This window comes from Aythya marila (genome assembly GCF_965140915.1).
Source record: "Aythya marila genome assembly, chromosome: 14".
Classification (NCBI taxonomy): Eukaryota; Metazoa; Chordata; class Aves; order Anseriformes; family Anatidae; genus Aythya; species Aythya marila.
In genome coordinates, this window is record NC_139055.1 from 11,670,554 (window position 1) to 11,693,528 (window position 22,975).

At 38.9% G+C, this 22,975-nt stretch overlaps 1 protein-coding gene across 9 annotated transcripts in view; it reads left to right on the forward strand.

The window, feature by feature from the left end:
- EBF1 (EBF transcription factor 1) overlaps positions 1-22,975 on the forward strand; it is a 270,929-nt gene that overhangs the window by 189,201 nt on the left and 58,753 nt on the right. For 5 of the 9 annotated variants that reach the window (XM_082771706.1, XM_082771710.1, XM_082771708.1 and 2 more), the window contains exons 9-10: positions 10,497-10,630; positions 18,467-18,593. In XM_082771706.1, the coding sequence (XP_082627832.1) occupies positions 10,497-10,630; positions 18,467-18,593 (261 nt within the window). The remainder of the gene's footprint in view (positions 1-10,496; positions 10,631-18,466; positions 18,594-22,975) is intronic. The other 4 variants (XM_082771707.1, XM_082771709.1, XM_082771714.1 and 1 more) reach the window with 1 other exon arrangement.

Below are 22,975 nucleotides of genomic sequence, written 5' to 3' on the forward strand. Positions count from 1 at the left end.
ATATCTTCAAAGTGCAATTGTGTCATACATTCTCATACACTAATAGATTTCAAAGATGAAGAGCCTTGCTGCTTTATATTTAGTCATGCCTTCATCTATAAATTTATGGCAATATTATGGTTTAATGAATTGAACAAGTCCCAGAACAACAACAGAAATGCTTTTTTGTTTGAATTTAGATATTGCGTACTTTGTTCTTCAAACAAATAATAAAACCAATATGTTTCTTAAGTGGTAAACTTCAGGCTAACTTCATCTCACATTACTAATCAAGTACTCAAGGATATGTTTGTGCATACACATGTGTGTGCGTGTATGGTGAGCAGGCGCTTTCAGTCTTGGTGCTAGACATAGGCTGAAAATTCGTATTCTGATAGCGATAGGCAAACCTCCGAGAACAGATGGAGCAGAGTTCAGCACAAAGGTTTAATCCTATCAGGATGATTCCTGTATGGCCATCTGGATAATCCGGCGCACAAATTCAGCGCCTGTTAAAAATACGTCGTAGGCCAAGATTAGCGTCAGAGATTTTCCACTAGACTTGTTTGTATTTGACTTTATGATTCTCAGGCTCCAGAAAATTGCATTAGGGAGAAGCCTGTGATTTGTGAGAGAAATCAAACGAGGAATAAGAACTCTTAGGGTACTTGAATTTTCCTCGAAGAAACTGGATTACTGGCACTCCCTGCCCCTGCCACAACTGCTTTGTGTTTCTACACGGGTTGTTCTGTTTCTGAAAGACGATTACTGCAAGCTCTCTGTTGTGGGCAGACTTTCTCAATTCAGCTGAACAAAGAGACTTCAGCTAGAAACTAATTTTAGTCAGGGCTCCTGGTTTTGTCCACATGAAATAAGTCGTTTGTTGTAGAATCCATCTCAGGTGAACTTCTTACTCTTCTGCTGTGTAACATAGCAGGGGTCTTGTAACAGATTTGGGGAGGTAGATTAAAGTTTAATCAGCGGTAATATTTAGTTTGGGGTAGTGACGATTTAGATTGAACCCCACATTTCGTCTTAGATAATTTGTGTTGCAGAGCATCATTGACTAAATCTTGCCAGCGTGGCCATCACATGCCAGTGTACATTTGCACATCAAGACTTGCTGCTGTTGTGCTTGGGATGCTGAGATTTTTACACCTTGCAGGGACTAGATGATGTCACTTCAGAACTTTTGTCCAGGCCAGTGTTCTGCTTCTAGAAAGATTTACTGTGAGAGATTTACAGTTTTGATAAGGAAATTAAAGAAGAGAATTTTCCCCAGTTTGCTTGATATAGCCCTCATTCACTCTCTGCATCACCAAAAAATAAAGTATGTGGAACCAGGGCAGTGGTTAAACAAAGCATACATTTAGAAATAGTGCCCACTTGCTCTTCTGTTAGATTGGGATTCAGCAAAACAGTAAACCATAGGGTTAACATTAAGGAAATGACTGGTCCTGTCCTATAAAATGCTTCACTGCTTCAGGACCCCAATTTGCAGCATTGAAGGGGCAGGCAGTTAAGTAGGGTTTGGGGTATGTGAGCTATGTGGTGATGTTTGTTTTGACAAACTTTTAGGGTTGATTTATATTACACATTTTGGGCTTTCATTCGCGAGGTTGGCTTCATCCTCACCCAGAAATTGCATCAGTGTGACTATTTTTAAACTTTAGTGCACTTAAACAGATGCAGTCTCCTTTCTGGACATGTTTATTGTTTTTAAAATAGTCATATTGGCTTAGCAGAGCCCTGTAATTTTATCAGCGGAAGTTAAATCAATAGGAAGCAGTTGAAAGTGAAACAGGGGAGGCATATGGGATTTTTTCATTGTTTTACTAATGTAACTTTTAAAGCCCAACTTCAGATAAAGCACCGCAATCTTGTGTGTGTGTGTCACACCTTAGCCCTTTGCATGCTACTGCTTTCAGTGTCCAGTCTTTTAGAAACAAACACTGTTCCTGCACCTTGGATGGAGAAGGAATGAGAAAAAGGGGTGCAGTAATTTGGGGGCTCATCATGAAACATTTCTCCCACCTGGGGATAGAACGTGCTTGTTCATCCTGAGAGGGGAGCATGCACTGCAGCAGTCACTGGGCTGCCGTTGGGTCTGAGCAAACTTGCCCCCCAATTTGAGGAGATGGAAGCACTGCCAGTATTTTGTATACCCTATGTGATACTTCGGGATGTACTGTTTCTCCTTCCAATCCTGTGTGTTTATCCCTGGCACAACTGGGCTGCTCAGGGTACCAGTGTGTCAGCCCTAGAGCTGGAGCAAATAGCTGCATCGGTTCAGGCAGAGTGCGATGCTTGGTTAAGAGCGGACACAACCAGTCCCTTGTGGCCGACTCAAAATAATAATCTTCTAACTTTGGCATAAAAATAATGAATGCAAAAATTATTGTTTTAAACCTTCTTGAAATTTCCTTTTCTTCTTTTAAAATAAATTTTGAAATGCAAATCTTATTCTGAAATTTAAAGTCAGAAAAGTCCATTGAAAATATCACAGTAAAATTGTTAGGTTTCTTGAAATATATACATAGCATATATATTTCAATAGTAACTGCATATATATTATTAATATATGTATATATTTTGGTCAAGTTTTACTGAGTTGCGGTGAAGTAAGGACTCTTACTGCTTTATTCATTTTTGGAAAGCAGGAAGTACCTCCAAAAGTCAAAACCAATCAACCAACCCCCCAAAACTTCCTCTTTGATGTGAAGGTGTTTAAAAGAAAGAATGAACATGCATCTCTTGCAATCACATAGAGATTACAACTATTATTTTTTATGGAAATGTTTTAAGTAAAATGTGTAGCGTATTTGGGAATTTTTTGCAACAGATCTCTCATTATTCAGCATTGCATTCTTCCTCCATGTAATCATGTTTCAGACAGCTATCAACAACTGAAAGCTTTGGACATTCTTAAGGACAGAGAAACACAGAGAACTCAGTGAAATGCAACTTTGGTATCTGAGGCATCAGCAAGGATGAAAGAGAAGCACTGGCTTAGGTATTGATTGTAGGTGGAATATTATGCCAGGTAATTTACATTTTCAATTCCCATTAATGAGAACTCACCATCCAAACGGTTAGGCAGAAAATCACAGCCAATACCTTTAATTTCACTACTTGAAAACAGACACAAAGGGAAACTTCCATCCCTTCCCCCAACCTGGAGGAATCACACGACGCATGTATTTTTGGTTTGGTGATTTCACCCAGTGCAGACGTCACAAAGTACCAGGGGGAGGTTTCCATTTTTGGCACGGTGTTGTAATCTTTACAGCTTGTAAACGGTAAGTCCCAAATATTGAGATGCTGTAGAGCAGGGAGCTAGGAAGGGGTGGTGGGGCATTACATCCTCATGCCTGTGTTGCATAAAGCTGCATGAGTTATCTCCTTGAGAGGGAAACCTCTGTTACCCTGTTTCCTGCACAGCAGCTGCTTATCGTCAGGAGAGAATAGGAGAGAGAGCAGGCTGTGATATGAAAAGGAAAGCAGGAAGATCATCACTTTACTAAGATAAACAGCAAATGCATTGTTTAGCTTGAGAGTGAAGATTTAATGCTCTGGTACAATATGTAAAAAGCTTGCCACATTCCCTTTTGCTGAAGTTAGCCTATGGCTAACTCTTTGGGCTGGTCCTGCAGACTTTTCCCATCCAGGCTGGTTTGGTAAACTTCAGTTCAGTTGCTTTCAATTGCTTGTGCTGGGTACGACTCCAGCAACGCCTCCTCACTCTGGCATGGTACAAGCACAGAAACTTTTTAGGGTTCCCTCTTTTTCAGCATGCTTGAAGGATGTACTCCAATGAACATCTTTGGCTCCAGAGTGCCATGGGAAAAGAATTTAGGTTCAGGTCGTTCCTGGTCACTGCCCTACTCAGAGGTGCAAGCTCTGCGTGATTTCTGTGGCTATGGGCTACCTGTAGGTGGATCTACACAAGATGATATGGGAAAGCTTCAGAAATCCCAGAGTTAGCACTGGGTTGCTGCTTTATCCATTTGATTCCCTGCAATGCCGAGTAGTCATAGCGTCTCTGTTCCTAAAATCAGTAGATTGACATTAGTATTTCTGCTGTTAGCTCTTGTACAACGATGAATGGGCTCTGGGCTGCACGGGGTGGTCTACATGTAACCTAAGTGTCTTAAAATGGGAAAACCCATTTTCATATCCATTACATAGCTCTTGGCAGCACTGCATAAAACACTGCCCAACTATCTGAAAAAAATCATGTTCCTTATTCTGCAACTTCTTCAGCTGGGTTTTTAAGTGCTTACTTAAGTGGTTTGTTGAATTGCAACTTGAATAATCATGGTTTTGAGTGCTTAATACTGATTTGTCTTGATGCTCTGAAAATTGTTAGCCTGGCAAAAGTGTTTAACAGGTTGCAGGATCAGATCCTTGATCTGTGGCGCATTTATATAGTTAGTCTGGAATTGGGTTTTACCCAAGGAAAAAGAATTAAATTAAACTCCAAATATTTTCAGTACTTCCTCTAAGATATACGTTTTCTCTTTCTCTGAAATTCCAATTTTAACTGGCTTTATGCAGCTCTCCTTGCGTGTCACAATACTCTCAAAGAGAAGAAAAATAAAAGCATGTACCCCATCATTTAAACTCCTGTTGTGATGCAGCAACTCTTGTCAGAGCCTCATCTGTGGAATAATGGAGAATGAAACCACACTTCATGATAAAAACTGCAGGCGAGGTCATTCTTACAGTCACTAGCACAAACTGGATATTAATCATAGTGCAAATACATTTCAGAAGCTAAATAAGAGCAGTCCCAGAGTCCTGCTGATAGCTGTGCATCCCACTAATTCACCTCGGTGAAAATGTACCTCTAAGCTCAATTAACCCCTATTCCAAGGCCACCCATAAACTTTGTGGTAAATACGTTTTTCCCCCCTGCCTCTGCTTTCTATCAATGGAATAGATCATTTCTGTTGGGGGATAAAATGCTCTCTCTGCTTATAAACATGGGTCCCTCATTAAGAATAGGAGAGGTCCGGTGTCTAAGGGATGTGTATCAGCAGCTCATTGATTCTGTGACTTTGGATGTTCGATGCTCCTGAGGGCATCTGCTGCTGCTCCTGTCTCTGGTTGCTATTTGAGGCAGGTAGAAATGCCCAGGAGGCAGACGGATGGCGATGTGGGGGGAGAGGGATTTCCTCCTGCAATTGCCTGCACACAAGTTGGTTGTTAAACATGTGCAGGAAGCTCTGAGGAGGCGTTATTGCTGTTGTTTTGTTGTTATTATTGTTATTAGTATTATTAGTACCATTATTATTCTCCCTTCTAAGCATTGTTCAGAGGCAAATTGGAAATGTGGTAATTAGGCCCTGGCTGGTAGTGTAGTATTAGTGTCCTGAGCCAAAGTTCAACGCCCTGAAATGAAATTTAAACCAATTAATCTGTTAGATTTTTATCGCTTGTCCGTGTTTTCTCAGCAATTCCCTCAGCACGCGGCCTTTGATCAACTCTCATACAAAAGCTAAAATGTGTGCCTGCTGCTAGCAAGATGGGGCTGACATTAACATGGCACTCATAAAACAATCAGAGCAGTGAAGCCCTCAAACAGACAGGGCATAGTAATATTTAATAAAAGCGCACACATAATCTTCAGAATTAGCATTTTGTGCCTTGCAGTACCTTTGGGAGAAGAGCTTTTATTTGTGGAGTGATCATTATTATAACAAAGAAGAGCTACCTAATAATTTCCACTTTAACTCTGCAATATGCCACAAGCATTTCTGAACCATTATGCTAAACTGTGGCGGGGTAATCATTTTATTGTCACAGTTTGAAGGAAGAAAAATCCCCTGTATATGGGTAGCTAGGGGAGCAGGGGAACACTGGAACACACTGGTGCATACACACAGCAAAAAACTTTTCCTTTTTGCTACCCATGAGCTGAAGTTGGTACCTAGCATCCTCTGTATGGATGATGGCAAGATTTTACCAGCATGTATGCTAAGGAAAGATGAAGATTTCAGAAGGACATTGTTCTTCTTGAAATTCATTAAAAATGCTTTTGCTCATAAATCCTTACAATTTATTGATAGAGACCTTAGCTTTGAAGTCAGCAGCAAAATTCCCACTGGTTTCTGTAAGTTTGGGACTGCTCCTTCTAAAATCTGTCAGTTAACTCAAACCACAAAAGCAGTGCACTAAAATGTGTCAGATGTTAACATTGGGTTGTCTTGGTATTATGCAAAGGAGAGCAGCTCATTAAGGTTCATAACTTCTAGGCCATTTCAGCAGGTGGAGGATGTGGCCGCATCACCTTCAGTGAGGAGCTGCATGTTTGAGGGGTAATAGTTTTTCCTTAGTCCAAGAGAATCTGGAAAACATACAGTGAATATGGTTTAATAAAACCAGAAACAGAGTTTCTTTAAATCTTACCTGATAGTTACCAAACTCTTTTGTTTCCAGTTACAGTGAGATTCCAACTCTTCACTTAAAAAAAAAAAAAAAAAAAAAAAAAAAAGGTTAAAATATGTAATTATTATTTTTTATTATAATTCTTCTCTGGACTGTCTGTGCAAGTCTGTGTTATCAATAATGTTTAGTTCATTGCCTTTATTTGAAGTGGCCTAAAGTCTTTCACTGCATTTTTTTTTTTTTTTTTTTTTAATAAATGATGCCTTGGTGTTACAGAAAGGCACCTAAAGTGATAATATTTTGAAACAAAATATTTATTTTTTCTTGGAAATTTTAAAAAGTGTAATAGCTAATTTCAGATAGAGATTTTGGAGCTTTGCATGCTGAGAGAAAAAAAAAAAAAAAAAAAAAAAAAAAAGTTCTATGCTTTGGTTTCTCTTGTGACCAAAACAAAATGTGAAAAATTAAAGTCTCCAATGAAAAGATTATTCTGCCTAGCTCTGTTTTCCTAGGGTTGCACAGAAGTAAACACCTTCCAGACTGCACTTTGCAAGTTGCCAAATGATTAACAGAAGAACTATGAAGAGCTGAGGGCCTGAGCTGGCCAGACATGTGTAGCAGGGGCATAAACAGAGCTGAGCTCAGAGCATTGCCCCCTCCCAGTGTCACCTCTGGTGGTGCTGGCAGCTGGGACCTGATACTTCCATCATCCTTCCCGGTGCTCCAAGAAAAGGGCCTGGGAAACACAAAGGTTTAGCAAGACCAGTGTCTCAAACAACACTGGTTGTCACAAATTCGTCATTGTGTAAACATGTTTTGTGCCTCCAAAAACAGGTAGCAGTCTGGGTGCCTCCGTCAGCGTGTCTCCTTGGGCGTTCTTGGGATGCAGCCATCAGCGCGGCTTCCCTTGTGGGGCAGCACCTTCTTGCAGCCCTTCCAGTCTTTACAGAGATTTGTGTTTTAAGATAAAAGGGAGAGCTGTGTGGGGAAAGCTGGGAAGGCCCCCTGGGTTTTTGTGTCGGTCTCAAGTGAAAATAACACCCTGAATTTTGGGGGGAGCAGGTAGTACTCTCTTTGCTTCTCAGGTAGCGCTTTGCTTATTAAACTACCAAGTCCTGACTTTGTCTCCTCAGAGGAGATGTCCTGGGACATTGCCAGCAGTTTCACTGAGCTTATATTTAAGCAGCAGTTTCATTGGCTTTATATTTAAATAAAATTACATGTATATGTGGTCACCTTGACTTGGTGAGTGAGTGTATCCCAATGAAAAGCCCACAGCTCCGGTTCAGCACAGGGACCTGATCATCTGCTTGAAGCCCCACTGATCACGATGGGACTTGGCAGAGATTTGATATCAAACGCTTACACGTATAAAAAGTCAGGACTGAATACACAAACAACACATGGGGTGCAGCACCTTGCACTCAGTAGCGCAGTGTAGGTAGTGCAAAGAACATCGCAGGATAAGCAGCAAGACCTTTAGGGGGGACCTGCAACTGCACAACAGTATTTTGCATTAATTTTAAAGATGAATTGAATCTATAATTTTGAAGCTTGCATATGTTTTCTGTTAATGGCTTATGGTCTCAAACAGCTTTTATTCACTGGTATTTAGGAAAGAAATGTTGCCTATAGTCTTTAAGAAAAGTAGCTTGTTCTCTAACACATGGGAAACTGATTATCTTTGGGTTTTATTGTGGTGTGTGTGTCCACAATCAACTGGAAATACTGGAAAGGGTGTAATTTGGAAGTGATTTTATTTTTTATTTATGAAAAGCTTTGATTCTATGAAAGGCCTAGATGGCCTTTTGAAAAGCTGCTTTCACTGTAAATCCATTGCTGTGAGCTCGGCTGAAAGGAAAGCATTTGGTTTGGACTTTGCAATGGTTTTATGTACAGTTTTATGCAAGTAACTTGAATCCAAATTAAACATATTGAAGTTACTTCTGTGTGTGCGCTGCATTTTCATGATGGTAATGTTAGGATGTTTCTTTTGTTAGCTCATGTAAAAGTTAACGGCTGTTCTCTGCCAAGTTTGAAGCAGAGTAGTGATTTTTTTCTGTGTGTTTGTGTTTTTTGCTGGAGCTGGCATCCCCATCAGCTTAAGTAGTGGAAAACTTTGTGCCTGACACTTACAACCTTTTGTAGGTAGGAACAGGCTCTGTTTGCTCACTGTGCATGCTCTCCATCACTGTAGCATTGCCCACAGAAACACTCACTGTTCAGGGTGACTCAACAGCTCACTTTCCAGCTCACTCCTGCTCCCCAGCTTCGTGCCTGCCTGTCCTGCCCAGGAGCTTGAAGGAATCTTCTCGCCAGCCTCACTGATTCTTGCCATTAGCTCCAACCAGCCAGAACTTCATTAAATAATCATAAAGATGCACAGTATCTCTTAAACATTTTGTGGCTGGAGCATTCTAAAGCAGACTTCGTGAATTACTTAATTTACTGTCTTTACATTTAGAAGAAAGCAGGACAGGGGCTGTGCCACCACGTAACCATGTTAAGTAATTCATGGGTGCAAGCATGTTACCCTGGGTTGTTCTCATATGTGGGTGGCTTTCACACTCGTGTTTTCCTACCAAGTCCTTACCCAATAAAGTACCTGAGTGCTCTCCCTTGGGTATGCCAGCAAATACTCAGCGTAGAACCAAATACTCAGTTAGAACCAAAAAAGCAGCTCAGACAGCCTTTTGACCAAGTGGTAATGGACAACCAAACGCCAGCAACCTTACAAGAGGTATATATGCAGATATTTGCATGTAGCTAACGAAGTCCTGCTGACTGGCACCTGAATGACATTGCAAGCCTCAGTGCAGGCAATGGTGCAACCCTTCATGTGATTTCAGTGGATCCAGCCTCTTTTGTGAGCGGAGGTGTGGGTTCACAGCTAAAGGGAAGTATCAGTCTTTTCAACATTGAGGCTGACTGATGGAGTTTTGCTGCTCCTTAAGGTATCCATTTCTTGTGGCTAATGAAATTGTGGAGTTACCCTTTTTACTTAAAGCAGTACCTAATGGAGTGGTGTCATATTTCTCCCTCCTGCAGTTTTAGCAAGGAGAAATGGGTGGTATTTGAGTTGGAATTACTTGTTTTCATCAACCTGTAAGGCCAATGTGAGACTCAACAGCTGAGAGTCATCCAGGCCTTTTTGGCTTATTCAGGTTGTTTTTACAGTAGTGTTATTCTACTGGATTCAAGACAGTTAAATTATGATGTACGCCGGTACTGCAGAGGAGAATCAGTCTGTGGATGTTTATATTGCCCTACCCCACCAGTATATAAAGCTGACATTGCTCCTGCTTACATAGTCTTAATACAGATGATCTTACACCTAGATTTGAGTTTACTGGTTTGAGTTCTGCTCACATTTTCAACATCCACTCAGGAGGCACTTACTACATATGATGCCAAGAAAGTGGCTCATGAAAGTGGGAACAGACTCTATGAATAAGGCAAAATACATTGCACGTGTTTCTTAGTTATCCAGAAGATGCAACATAACCAGGGTGACAAGGTGGCAGGGTTGTGGTTAATTTTTTTTTTATTTTTTTTATTTTTTTTTTGTAGTTGCTAAAGCATTTAGCAGGGCAGGGTGGTTTAATACTAGAATAAACTGGATCTCATTGCAAAAGACTTAAAGAAATACCGAAGGTTACACCCTTTGTTATTTAGCCAATATTTTCCATAATATTTATGGGAGTTTCCTTGAGTAGTTTAGGTTATGATGGATAATAAAGCAAGCTCACTGGAGGTTGTTTTATTAACTCAGATATTCCACATTTCATCTACAATAAAGATAGGGCCTGGATTTTTTCTAATTTTCAATTGATCTCTGCCTATTATGCTATGATTTTTTGTTGTTGTTCTTGATATAGGTTTAAGGTGTGTGTGTTTTTAAGTGGATAACAAAACCAAACAAATTAATTGATTAAAAAAAAAAAAATACTTTCAAAGATACAGTTTGAAGTCATGCACATGTACTAGAAAGAACACGATTGCTGAAATCTTTGTGTTAGTAAGGGGAGAAAATGAAAGCTCCTTTTATTTTATTTTTCTCAAGTCTTCTATCATTAAAATCTGGTTCTAACAGCAGAATACTTCTCTTTTTCATGTGTGTTGAAAAGCAGCTACACCATGTATCAAAGCCATCAGTCCAAGTGAAGGATGGACTACAGGAGGTGCCACTGTCATCATCATAGGAGACAATTTCTTTGATGGGTTACAGGTCATATTCGGCACCATGCTGGTTTGGAGTGAGGTAGGTGTTGTCTGAACGGTAATGTCTAATAGCTTTGTCTAGCTTATAGCTAGCCTGTCCTTTTTCTATGCCACATGCTAAATCAGCAACAAATTTTTAGATGTGAATCCTTTCCTTGTTCAGTTTTATGAAAATAATTAGTCAAATTTACCTGTGGCAGAAGTACATTATAGCCAGGGGATTTCCATCTCCTCTCACTGGCCTAGAATTTACCTCAGTGTCTTTTACTCCAAGAAAAGGAAAGGATAAATGATTTTCTGAATAATTCTGCATTTAGCACTACAATAGCTAAGGGCCAACAGGAAATAAGTGTTTAGGCCCTACTGTCTAGGGAAACTGGCTACTTGTAGCTGCAGCTAAATGAGGTGGGGATTGCAGAAATTCAGCATCTTTGAATAAAATGTCCTGAAAGTGTAGGTGTTCAGTGTAAGTACCAGCCACATAATTGCAGTTGAATATACAATATTGTATCCACAGTGGAAAATACAGCCTTATCATATCCAGCCATGTCCTCTATAGTTTCAGAGTAACCCTTTTTGTTTGTTTGCTTGTTTCTCTCTCTTTTTTTTTTTCTTTTTTTTTTTCCTTTTTTTTTTTCCTTTTTTTTTTTTTTTTTTTTTCTCTGTTTCTCCCAGCTACCTAAATCCTCTCTTCTCCTGAAACATTATTAAACATGGAGTCTGATATTCCCCCACAGCCTGTGGAATATTAAATCCCAGGCAGCATCACCTAAACGGTCAATTCCAGTATGCAGGACAAAGTTCCCACTGGCTTCCCTAGCATGGAAAGGCAGCTCAAAGGAAAGGTTTGAGTGTTGCCTTTATGGCTTTCCAAAGGAAATGGGAAGTTTTATAAGAAATTGATATATTCAGGAGTTTAGTACTGAAATGAATAAGTTAAGAAACAAACCATCATTTCCAAACTAGCTTACCTAATGACATGAGGATCTTCTGATCTTTTGCCTTATATCTTATATTAAATCAATATTTAATTCATATCCAGTACATTTTTCTTACTGATTCTGTTGCATATACAGCAGCTTTTTTTTTTTTTTTTTTTTTTTTTTTTCCCCCCCATATGAAGAGTATCCTCTAATGTCCTTCATAGGCTTCACTGCTCTCTCTGTCTCTCTCATTCTTCCACTTGAGGACAAGTGTGGATGAAAGGGCATTCCAGAAAAGGAGATATTTTAAATGAGCCCTATTCTGAAGCCCTTATGTGATCATGAAAGTGCCCCCTGGGTCCAGTGTAAGCATTTTGTGTGTTAGGATTGAAGCCATTATGGCTACAGACATTTAAAAAGGAAAGGTGAAGAGGCTGGGAGGAAATTGCTCTGGTTTTGGTACTGCAGAATTGGATCTTTCATTATAAATCTTGATTCTATTTATTAGTGGAAGCCTTTAATTGGCAGTTTCTAACCTCAGGTAAGTGAGAGTTGGTAAAAATATTGTTGATGATGGTCACAAGTCCTTGCCATAAAATTAATAATGTTAGAGGGGCTCCAGATCAAAGTCTGTGTTTGCTGTGAATGCTATAATGGGCTGCGAGTAGGCTTTGACTCCAAACTGTTTCACTGTCTCTCCCTTAAAGAATTGCTTCACGGTTTCATAACCTATTGGAGTGACAGACATTCTATAGGGGAAAATAAATTACTTCTAAAAGAAGCAGACAAACATGGTAAACAAGCGCAGAAAGGCATAAGCTGAGTGAACCCTAAATAACAGTGATCTATAAATACTTCAAATTACATATACAAGCCACATACAAAATTTGTTCATTTGCCCTCCCATGTCTAAAAATGTCTGGCACATTTTTGATACTCAGGAAGAATATTTTTGTTTTACTTTAACAGAGTGTAGGATTGGACTACTGATTTCTGAAATTCAGTACAATTTCAAACCTGGAGCAGGTTCATACCAAGCTGCCAGTCAGGCCTGGTTTTGAGCAAACTTGGGCAAATTATTTTGTAATTGAATTCAAGAAGAATTCTCAATTTCATCCCGTTGTTTCACTAAGCTGCAAAAAAAATCCAAAACAAAACTAGACAGCAGGAAGCTAAAGAAAAATATTGAGTGTTGCAAAGTATCTTCCCATGGATTTGTCTAGCATCACTTCAAATTGTAATTGCAAGCGGTTTGGGAGATGAAGTCTAATATTTAAATTAAGCATCATTTTGCCACAGACTTTGCATGGGACCTTGGGCAAATCACATAATCTGCTTAAAGTTCAATTCCCTTTCTCTAACATTATAATAAGATTAGTCACCTTCTTCAGAGAGGTGCTGGGAAGATAATTATCCTAAAGGTTCTATATTACTCAGATTTTATTATAGCAAAATCCATGTAAGTACCTGAGACGCATGGATATTTAAAGTATAAATCCTACCACAGTTCAGAAGCAAAATTTGAAGCCAAAAAACATTGTTCATTTTAAGGGTGTATTTGTTGCTGTCAAGCAGCATATGTTATAAATAATTTGAAATGTAAATAATATATTTTTAATTTATTTTACATGTATTCAAGTTTTGTAATTGAAATATTTATATGCTTGAAATGGAGTTGACTGTGTTAAAAAAGGAGGTTTAAAATGGTTTCTGAAACACATATTTATTATTTAAACATATATTTTAGTTGTAAACACTCTAACATAATTACAACCTTTCTCAGCCAGGGAGAACTAAATAAAAACTTAATTTGTCACATTAATTTTGTGCAAAAATGCAGATACCCTAAGCCAGTGGGTTCAATTAATCCTTAACTCCAATATTACTTCATAAAAACGACTTTAAGAGCCACCGTTGATATTTTTAGAATACAGTAAAATGGACCATCTATTGCCTTTTTTTTCGAGGGACTTTTCATGAATGGTAGACAAATAATATTGATATATCGTGCACATGCTGAATCTGGACAGACAGCTCCCAGTAAATAGTCTGTTTGTGAGATAGACTCTGCCTTTCTGTTTGCCCAGTCCACAAACAGGAGGATTTGTTATTTACAGTTTTTACCCAGCACTCTGGTTCTGTGCATTGCTGCAAATATTCCAAATCTGAGCTGCTGATAAAATCCTCTGCTGTTTCTCTCTCTTGTTGAGGGGGGGTGGAGGGGGTTGTAATTCCAAGAGTCGAGTTTCAGGACAAACACACATGATTATGAAGACAAAATTAGTTTCTTATAAATATTCCACAATATTTGCTTAAAATGAGCTATTTCTTCAAACATTTTCCTGCCAAGAACATTCCTCCAGCTGCACAGAGTCAGCTGGAAACAACTTCTTTCTTTTCTATTAAGAAAAGATGAACCACTGAAACATCAGTTCTTTTACCTTTGTACAGCACAAAAACAGAGGCTGATTTTTTTATGCTGCTGAATCAAATTCTGTGACTTTTTTTTTTTGTTTTGCTTTTGATGTTTATTATTGATTTTGGAAGTCTTTCTTTTTGTGTGCTTATTCTGGAGGCCTGACTCATTTTTTAAAAAATGGGTAGGCACCCTCTTTCTGAAAACCAAGACTTATTAATCAGCATCTGGATGCCCAGTATTGAGTCATGCAAAGTCACTGGTCACTTTTGAAAATATAGATACCTTGAGGGCTCTGTTTCCACTGAAAGCCATTCATTACCTTCAGTGGGTAGGATTATTATTATTTTTTTTTCATTCCTGTCCTAATGGTCCTTCTCACACAGAGTCCAAGTTAAATTTATGGCTGATTGTCACCATTTCCCTAACCACAAACCAGAGCTCAAGCATGCAAAAATAAACTAGTGACTCAGATTAATGACATCTTCTTGTAAAATGTCACTTTTCAAAAAAAGAAAGTAACCTGGCACTCTTCAGTGTGTGAAATGATGCTGTATCACACAAGAATGTCTAGAATATATTAGCAAACCACAGAAAGAGGCTTGTTGTACATACTCAAACTAAATGTGTTTTGGATTTTGAAGGACACGCACCTCCCTCCATTCTGAATATCTCTAATTCAGGTTTTAATCCAATCCACAGCATGTCCCCGGCTGACAAGTAGGAGTTTATATAAAACAGCTAATGCAGTTGCCAAATACCAGACTGATTCACTTGAAAATCCCTTGGTAAAAAGGGTCCTGTTGCTACTTTTCTATCCAGCTCCAGATCTCAATTTATCAAATACTGGAAAAGGAAGTTGGATCTAGGACTTTGGCTGGCAGGTTCATCTCCAAATCACAAGCTAATGACTTGCTCAGGATTTACATCTGAAAAATATGCTTAGAAATGTAGGTAACCCATATTTACAAATCCTTATTTCTTGGCACGTTAGTTGTTAATGCACAAAGTGTTCTCACGTGAGGTTGGAGTATCAAAATAGCTTAAGTGGGTGAGACATGGAGGTTCATCTAGCTCTGTGTCTTATGTTTGGTAGTGGGAAATGGCAGACATGCATAAAAAACAAGTGGGAGATCATATAATGATGCTTCCCCAGAATACTCCCCAGAACCTTCAACAGTTTGGGTCTTAGAGGCCTCCAGAAGTGTTGCCTTTATTTTTAATATATTTTGATGCTAACATCTTACCTTTCTCAGGTGCTTTGCATGCAAATACTGGACAGACTCTGCTTTGAAGAAGGCATAGTCTGTCGGCATGAGAGGAGAAAGAGTGCTAGGAGAGGGTTCCCCAGGTGAGGTCATGGGTCAGTAGTGTAGACAGGAATACATCCCACAATCCTGGAGTCATAAGGGGTCAGGGGCAGATTTGGCCATGAACCCAGGCCCATGCAGCATCCATTGAGTCACTCCAATTGCAAAACAGAGTCACAGTGATTCAGAGAGCTGGTCCCAGTCTAAAATGAAGATCCTGGCGTTGCTGGGGAACCAGAGGTCAAGACCAGAGGTGGGGTTCAGAGGGCAGATTTTAAAGTGCAGTGACATTTTTTGTCCCTTAAAACCTATTTCTTGAGATGGCAACAATATAGGGGAATACTGGTAGGTAACCAAGTTAGCTAGTTCCTTTCTGTGGGCATGAGAACTGAATATTGACACAGAGCAAAGATCCTTCTAGCTCAGCACTGTATCAGGGGCAGTGGTAGACGGCAAAGAGAAAAAAGTTAAAGGAAGAGGAATATGCATTCTTCTACTGTATCTCCCGAGCTTCAGTTCCAGAGGAGAGAGGAGTAAAATATATACCGAGTATCCTAAACCATAGGACTTCAGACATAATGTTCACCCTTTGGGAATGTGTGGGCGACAGTATTGTATATTTGTGGTTTTAAACACAGTTAAACTTATTTACTTCAGAGCACAAAGGAAAACCAAACTGTTTGTGGAGAACAAACCAGGAAACTTGCTTAACTCTCCCCAGCTCTCTTTAACAATGGACCATAAATAGGTCAGACATTTCTTGGGAACCAGGGAAGATGAGTATTGGAAAATGCCACAAATTATGTTTAAAGAACATTAAAGTGGTGACAGACCAGTAAATGCTGGGAAATTCAAAGATACAACCAGAAGCTGTCTGTAGAGCTCATGCCAGAATGGGGGTGAGGGGCATGAGGCACATGCTGATGCAGTAAGACTAGCATGTTAAACTTCAGTATTAAAATCCTTGGCTGTTTTTACAAGTATTTTCCCTTAAAAATGGCATGAAACTTTTCTCATCTTGCCAGTTCACCCAGTTAACTAGGACTGCTTGAGGATGGGATTTACCTCAATTGTGCTTGGCTACCTACAGTTAAGCATCTAGTTTAAATTTGTCATCCCAGCGTACTGGAGAAAGGTAGATGCTTCCAGGGAGCAGCTTAAGCAAACATGAGAGGTGTCTGAAGCCTGGGAAATAAATTCGGCAGTGCTTTCTGCTTCTGCTGACTATTGGGGGCATGCAGAGAATTAGCCTAGACTTCACAACTTTGGTCAGACCCAACTTTAAGGCAACTCAATTTAACTAAAAGGAATTTTGGAAGTGTGTGTATATTTGTTTGTTTGATTGTTTAGAAAAAAAAAAAGTTTGTTAGTCATTTAGAAAAAAGAAAAAGAAAAAGCAGGGTCCTTCTAAAAATAAATACATTTCTAAATCACGTAATTTCAAAGCAGAGCCTGAATACGTGCTTTCTGGAGCTCACAAACTAGAAGACTGGTTCCTGACATGAACATTTTAAAATGGCATGAGTTGGGGGCTGACCTTATGACTTGTGTGGATCTGAATAATGTTTGGAGTATTTGATGCTGGTAGTTTTGTTTTTAATCTTCAACTTGATCTAATACTAATTTTCCTATTTTAAATATGGAGAATTTCCTACTGTGAATGCCATTTGCTGCAGTAACACAGATGGCTCTCAGGCAGACATTCCTTTCTCCTCTGTTCTTTTTTTTTTTTTTTTTTTTTTTTTCCCAAACTGCTTTATTTGGGAATTTTAGCTTTCTTGGCAGTTTGTAGTATAAATTAGGAGCAATAGTCCTGTGTCCTAAACAAAGATGTGCTTAAGAAGGCTGATAGTTTGATAGGACCTTACCATGATTTTGAAATGTTTGGTTCCTGTTAAAAAAAAAAAAAAAAAAAAAAGTGGAAAACATCTTTAAAAAACAAACAAACAAACAGTATTTTCTATGAAATTGTATTCCGTAATCAAGTAGGCAACCAACAGCACTGAGCAGCTGACTGTCTGCTTGGGTAGCTATGGCTTTGCTCATTGTCAAGGTTAGTTTGATCGTGGCTGTTTGCTTCTCTAGTAGTGTTTTAGGGTGCCATAGTCAATTACAGAAGGATTATCCACGTACCAGAGCCATAACTTGGTTGCTGGACACAATCATTTCACTTTTTCTCTGTACCTCTTTTTCCTGTTCTTGTCTAAGTGAGCATAATGGGTGAGAAAAGGACATTTCAGTGATGGGGAGGTCAATTCTGTAATTACTGAACACATCAGAGATTTGAATTAATCTGCAATAAATTAGTGAACTCCTAAATGGCTCTAATATTAGTTTCAAGAACTACTTGAAACCAGTATAAACACTACTTAAATCCAGTCCATAATCCTAATAGATACCAGAAAGGAAAGCACTGGCCCACCCCATCCATTTTGTCTTGAGTATCAGGGTCCCCAGTCCAGTTAGCAAGAAAGTTATGTCTGTTTATTACGTGTGTAAATCTACACATGCAAGTGATTTCTCAGATATATGTCAGTCACTGCAGTGGAGGCAAACTGGAACTGATGGGTAAATGCTTATATTTGGTACATGTATTTTGAGCACTTTGATCAGTTGCAAAGAAAAACCCGGCTTCCTTTAGAAACCAAACTTAGCATTTCTGCAGTAATCAGTTATGCCTCCACAAAATGAATAGGAAAGGGTCTCTAATTAAAACTGCAGCACATGGTGCTTTTTCAGTATACAGATGTCAGCTGGGGACCAGTGTGTTTAAAAGCCTGCCTGGGTTTGCACAGTGCAGTGAATCTCAGCTAAAGGGCTGTGTTCACACACGTAACTGCGTATCATTTATCAATCAGATTTGTTGGACACTGTCATGACCCCAATGTTCACTTGAGCAAACATAGGCATCCTGCTGGTGTAAGCTAAAGTTATTGCATTAAACCAGGGCTGATGCTTGTACTAGGAAGTGAGTGCCTGCCATGTATGAAAACAGAAATAATGTTGTTACGGCTGAGAAAGAGAATGCTTGTAAATATTGTAGTCACTGGCTTTTGTGTGGGTTACATCAAGATTGTATTCAAACATTGACAGGTTAATTACATGTTTCAAAGCTTGTTTACTGTGATCTGAGAGGAAAGTGTTATTAAAGAAGTATTCAGCATCTAATAGTGCTTTTTTTTTTTTTTTTTTCTTCTCTCTTTTCCCTTCTCAATGTTTTCCTCTAGCTGATTACTCCTCATGCCATCCGTGTACAGACGCCTCCCCGACATATCCCAGGGGTTGTAGAAGTCACATTGTCCTACAAGTCTAAGCAGTTTTGTAAGGGAACACCTGGAAGATTCATTTACACAGGTAAGGATACTTTAGTGCTAGATATAACATCAAGAAATAGAGCAGGCAATATATCACACTTGCTAGGGCTTCAGCTTTCATCGTTAAAAGCTGTACCATGTTTTATTATTTTTTTTTGGGCTGATCACATCATTGAATATACCAATATAAGGCTGGATTCTGAAATGGAGGTCTGTGTTGAGATGAATCTGAAAGCATACCCATGTGGGACTTCTGTTTACTTGTTTGTCCTCCCAATAGGACAGCTCTTTACCTGAGGGTTGGGGGTGTAGAGGAAGGAAAGAAACAGATGCTCCTGTCCCTAAAGGAACCAAGGAAACGTGCAAGCATCAAGAGCCAGACACACCGGTGTGATCATGAACCTACTTTCCCAGAAGCATCTTGCTAAATACCTGCATCTTGGGTTGTAACAGTGACATGGCCCAGCAAGTGTTGAAAGCAGCAGCCTGTTTGCCTTCCCATCTCACTGTAACATACTTGTCTCTGCCTTCCAGGGAGGCCAAGTAGCTTTTGCCCCAGTTGATGCTGCAGACATAGTGACTTGCAATGTTTTGGGGTGGTATCCACACTGAGACCACTGAGTAGAGAGCTCTGGCCTGAAGAGTTATTAACAAAACTGCTAAGATGTTACAGGTACTGTCAATGCTAAACCACTCTGAGTAGTGATAAGGAAATGGGAGATGAACCAAGAAGCAGCCTACCATTTTTAAAATAACATGTGTTGTTGATTCCTTGCAAGTTATACATGCTTCAAGAATTAACGGCTTGGTCTGGGTTTGGATGTGCTTGTTGTTTGACCTATAGTGCAGACAGGTCTACTGCTTCTGTAACTTTGCCTGAACTGTGCTTCATCACAATCCAATGCAATGCCTTTCCTCATTCTTGTTTGGCCCTAAAACTTTAAGAATGCAACATAAATGCCTGTGGCTACGGGGCACACTGAATTAACACTGGGCATGTGTACTGCTCCTACTGTGAGTGTACAAACATGGACTCGAGGCAGGGGATGGACTTCTGCGCTCCAGCTGGGTAAAGAAGCTGTCATTTGATTTCCTTAACACAGAGCAAGTTGAATAAAGGTGCCATATAAAGTTTTGTTGTCTTCTTCCAAATACCCGCTCATTTGGCTAGGATTTTGCACTGGGTTTCCTTAAGCTGGGTCTTAAAGTGTTCACATATCGCTTTGCTCACTAAGCAGAAGGCATTGGTGGGGAGTATGTGTATTTATTGTAAGCATTATGATTTCAGCAATCTGTGGGAAATTCATATATTGAACAAGAACGCACTATATCAAAAAGTTATTTAGGATTTGAATGTGGTGGAACAAAAGAACAAGAAAATGCAAAGGGTCAAATTGCCAGCTGGTGCAAACTGGCAGTGTATACCACATCAAAGTGTCAGCCAGAGCTCTGGACAGTTTGACTGTGAATCCTTTCCCTTCTGGACTTTGTACAATAAGTTGTGCTGTCCTTCTGCTAGTTGTTGAGCCACTGGGGTGGCAGCATCTTGGGCCAGTGAAACAGCAAACATGTTTGCAAAGAAGGCAGGGAGGAAAGCAGAGTCCCCTGAACTTTTCAAAGAAATTTATGGGGACTTTCTTATGCAATTTAAATGTACAAATGACTTGGACCCATTTTGATTTTCTTTTCAGATCACTATTAAATAGCTTTTCTAGGAAAAAAGGTTGAATGTGGAAATAAGTTGTCCCAGTAGGGAAAGTGTTTCCATCTATGCATTTTCAGATTAGTGTTTAAAACACATTATTTTTCATTCAATAAACGAAAGTTATGAAATACTAAACAACAATGATAAAATCAAAGGTGATCCAGTCCACGGACAATTCTCTTACTTATGCAGCTTTTATGGAGCTATGGTAGATATAGAAATGCTATTGTGACTGAAATTATACCTCACACAATTTGCATTTTTTGCAGTTCTTTCACAGGCAGCCTGAACTTAAATGTGTCTTTTTTTTAAGGACTAAATGAAAGTAAAATAAAAACAATTAATGCATCCTGACCTTCAGAAGTGCCTTCCAGCCCTTTAAACAAAATGCAGGTTCAGTACATGCCTGCCGATTAGTTTTAGTTAATTGAAAATTATAGGATTGACCCAAGAGGAAAATTTTGTTTGCACTCCAATCACTTTTACAAATTAAGGAAAATTACCACAATTTTGTTTAGCTAAGGTTTCACACTGAGTTCACGAAATTAGCTCAGCCATCCCAACAAAGTCAGCACTTTGTTAGTGAGCACTAGAAAAAAACTAATAGTCTATGGTGTGTACAAACGAAGCATAGAAAAAGCTATGATGCTTTAGAGAACTAGGCCAAGTGTTTTTAATTAGGATTATTGGTTCATTGTAAGTTTTGAAGAACAATCAAACTAGCAGATTAGCTGTTTCTTTTAAAGCTAGAATTTCTTGCCATTCATTTTTCCCATGAGAACTTGTTTTAACTCCCACATAGCACTATTTTTTTTTCTTTTTTTTTTTTTTCTTTTTTTCTTTTTTTTTTTTTTTAACAAGGCCTGCAGGAAATGGACCAATTGGAAGTTGGGATACAGTAACATTCCCCAGCATCACTCCAGCCGATGGGAGTTTTTCACAATGTTCTTCAGTGAACTCAGTGTTCTGGAACATATTACAAAACCACAGAGGCCAAATGTTTTCTCAGAGGAGTTTGGCCTCTGTTTTTGGCCGAAAACATTTCAGCATCACTTGCTGCTTATTTACCCTGCTATTAGGAACAAGAAAATGGGAAAGGAAAAAAAGGGAAAAGAGAAAAAAGAGAGAAAAAAAAAAGAGAGAGAGTGTGTGAGAGAAAGAGAGAGAAAAAGACCTGGGGTTTGTGGGCGGTGCAGGAGTCGATCAAGCGTAGTTTCCTTTCTGGTGAGAATGTCCCTGCTCGTTAATGGTCCCATTTTGTGGTCAGGTCTCATTTAGAAGAAATTATTTTTAATCAGTGTTCAACAAAATATCCCCTCAAGCCACCTGGCTGTAAACTGTTTTTTTCTTACTGTTAAGTACTTAAGTTCTCAGAAGAAAATACCCAGTGACCCATTAATTTTAGCCTTTTTCTTCCCCTTTAACTGCAAATAACTTAGTAACATGATCTCTAAGTAGTCCATGTGCCATCTAGGAATCAAGGTCACATATATACAGAGAAATCCTGGCTTTTTCAAATATTTTTTTGAAAGAAATAAACCAGTGTCAACCCTGTGCTTACAATGAAGCATAGCTTTTTTTTTTTTTTTTTTTTTTTTTTTTTTTATTTCCCATTTGCAAAGCAAGCTAATAACATGCACTTACAGAGCAATTATTTCTTAAATTTTGATCTTTGACATTTCTTAGAGAATGTTACTAGAAATACAAAAGTATGAACATGTATTATATGTATGTTCACGTTGGAATTGTACTGGAAGTTCATACTGCAGAAAGAAGTACACAAACCAGTGAAGCATCATGCTGGTCAGTGTTTTTCTGTGGCACCCTTCATCCGTAAATCTCTTCAGGTACTGAAGAGCACTGAATGAATTTGGCTTCACATCACAACTTATGAATCAGGTATGTGTCACTACCAGTATTTTAGGAGCAGTGAAACTAAGAAGCCATTATGTATACAAATCCCTTTTGCCAAGGTGACTCAGTGCATATATGGTTGAATTAAGTAAGGGATAAGAATTGACACAAATTTGTGGTACCTAGTCAGGCCTTTGAGCTTTTTTTTTTTTTTTTTCTTTCTATCATCATTTGCCTTTTTTTTAATTATTATTTATTGTTTGTTTATTTTAAAGCACAAATTAAATAAAAAATGCATTATGGACAGCATGATTTTCACAGATGAATTTTACTATGAATGGTGTTACTAGATGATGAGATTTGAGTGGAATGTATGGGTGTATGTGAAAGGAGCATTATCTCACCATGTATTGGAAAGGATGTATGGAATGTCCAAAAAATACATTATGCTTCTACCACCTGCTTTGTGTAAGGTTTTGTGCTTTGGTTCCAAAACCAGAGCAGAGGATTATATGGCAGCCAGAAGTTCATAACTTAGTGACAAAGTTATGGACGTGGGATTAATTCAGATTCTTGTCTGTGTACTACCTACAAACACTTTTTATTATTATTATTATTATTATTGAAAATTGGTCATGTGCTTGGACACCAGTTGGAATTTAGGGACCATTTTCCTTTGTATATTAGTCTTACAGGGAGGCTGTGGGCTAAACCATTTGCATGCTGACAGCATATCTAGAGAGACAGTCACGTCTCCCTGCAGTTCCTTTGGGGTTTCTTATAAACTCTGGGATATGGTATGACTCTAATCAGGGGGATGTAGGGTCAGCATGGTCTCTATCAAACAGGGCTTGCTGTGCAAT